The sequence below is a fragment of the Emiliania huxleyi genome, assembly GCF_000372725.1.
Source record: "Emiliania huxleyi CCMP1516 unplaced genomic scaffold EMIHUscaffold_6377, whole genome shotgun sequence".
Taxonomy (NCBI): Eukaryota; Haptophyta; order Isochrysidales; family Noelaerhabdaceae; genus Emiliania; species Emiliania huxleyi.
Window position 1 is genome coordinate 1 of NW_005197219.1, and position 1,458 is coordinate 1,458.

Below are 1,458 nucleotides of genomic sequence, written 5' to 3' on the forward strand. Positions count from 1 at the left end.
CTGCGCCGGCGGCACTTACCAGGACGAGGAAGGCATGACGGCGTGCGAGCCGTGCGAGGCGGGAAGCTACTGCGCTGTTGGCGCGGCGGCGGCGCTGCCGTGCGAGGCTGGCAGCTACTCGAGCGCCACCAACCTCACCGACGCGAGCGAGTGCACCGACGCCACGCCGGGCCACTTCGCCACCACCGGCTCCACCGAGCAGACGGCGTGCCGCGAGGGTTTTTTCGCCAACGGCACCCGCAACGACGCGTGTTAGCTGCGCCCCGAGGGGTACTACCAGGACCAGCCCGCCGCCGCCGCCTGCGTCCGCTGCGCTGCTGGCAAGTTTTGCCCGGTGGGGTCGTCGCGCGAGCTGGACGCGCAGTGCGAGGCGGGCACGTACGCCAGGCTGACCGACCGGAGCGGCGACCCCGAGTGCCTCGCCTTGCCCCGCCGGCTCGTCGTGCGGCGGCGGGGCGGCGCCGCCCTCCGAGTGCTCGCCGGGCTCCGTCGCCGCCACGGCCGGCCTCTCCGAGTGCGCCAGCTGTGCGGGCGGGACGTACCACGGCGAGTCGAACGCGACGAGCTGCCTTCCGTGCGTGGAGGGCAGCTACTGCGCCGAGGGCGCGTCGGCGCCGCTGCCGTGCGTTGCAGGCAGCTACTCGACCGCCACCAACCTCACCGCCGCGGGCGAGTGCACCGGCGCCTCGCCGGGCCACTTCGCCACCACCGGCTCCACGCAGCAGACGGCGTGCGCCAAGGGGTCGTACACGGACGCGTACGGGCAGGGCGCGTGCACGCCCTGCGCCGGCGGCACGTACCAGGACGAGGAAGGCAAGACGGCGTGCGAGCCGTACACCAGGTCGCCGAACCCGCTGCCCCCCTCGGGAGGCAGCGAGTATGCGACCTGAATGTTGGACCCGGTGGTTGCGCGCCGCCTGCGTCGCAGCCTCCAGGCCCTCCATCACGAACTCGACGTTCTCGCGCAGCTGCGCGTGCGGGTAGTCCGCACGCTCGGCCTCGCTCGCGGCGCGCTCGCCAGCCTCCTCCGCCCGGCGCGCCTTCTGCCGGGCCTTCTTGGCCTTGCGTGCCGCGGCTCGAGCCGCGAGCTGCTCCTTGGTGGGATCCTTCTTCTTCGGCGCGGTGCGCTCGATGTACGAGCGCTCCGCCGCCTGCACGTGCTTCAGGTCGACCTCGATGGTCGCGTAGCCAGGCTTTATCACCCTGACACAAGAAACACCGAACAACCCGCTTGCGACACTCACTGCGTCCTCCAGTTGCGCGCGATCGGAGCCATTCCAGGGTCCGCTGCGCCTCCCCGCCCCGGCAGCACGACGGTGGCCGGCGCTTGCGCGCCAGCCCCGTCCGCCGCCGGTGTTCCGCGGCCGCGGTCCCTGTCATAGCTACACGTGCGCGCCATGCCCATGGGCCGACGTGCCCGCCGACTCCGAATGTGCACTGTAGTGCGAGGTGTGAAGA

The 1,458-nt window shown here is 72.4% G+C and overlaps 1 protein-coding gene across 1 annotated transcript; it reads right to left on the reverse strand.

The window, feature by feature from the left end:
* Window positions 1–899: 899 nt before the first annotated feature.
* Window positions 900–1,405, reverse strand: EMIHUDRAFT_257567 (hypothetical protein; the record flags this gene model as incomplete). Its single annotated transcript, XM_005763360.1, has 2 exons — window positions 900–1,203; window positions 1,245–1,405. Coding segments are annotated over 2 exons (465 nt in total), but the record flags the coding sequence as incomplete, so codon positions are not given.
* Window positions 1,406–1,458: the final 53 nt, after the last annotated feature.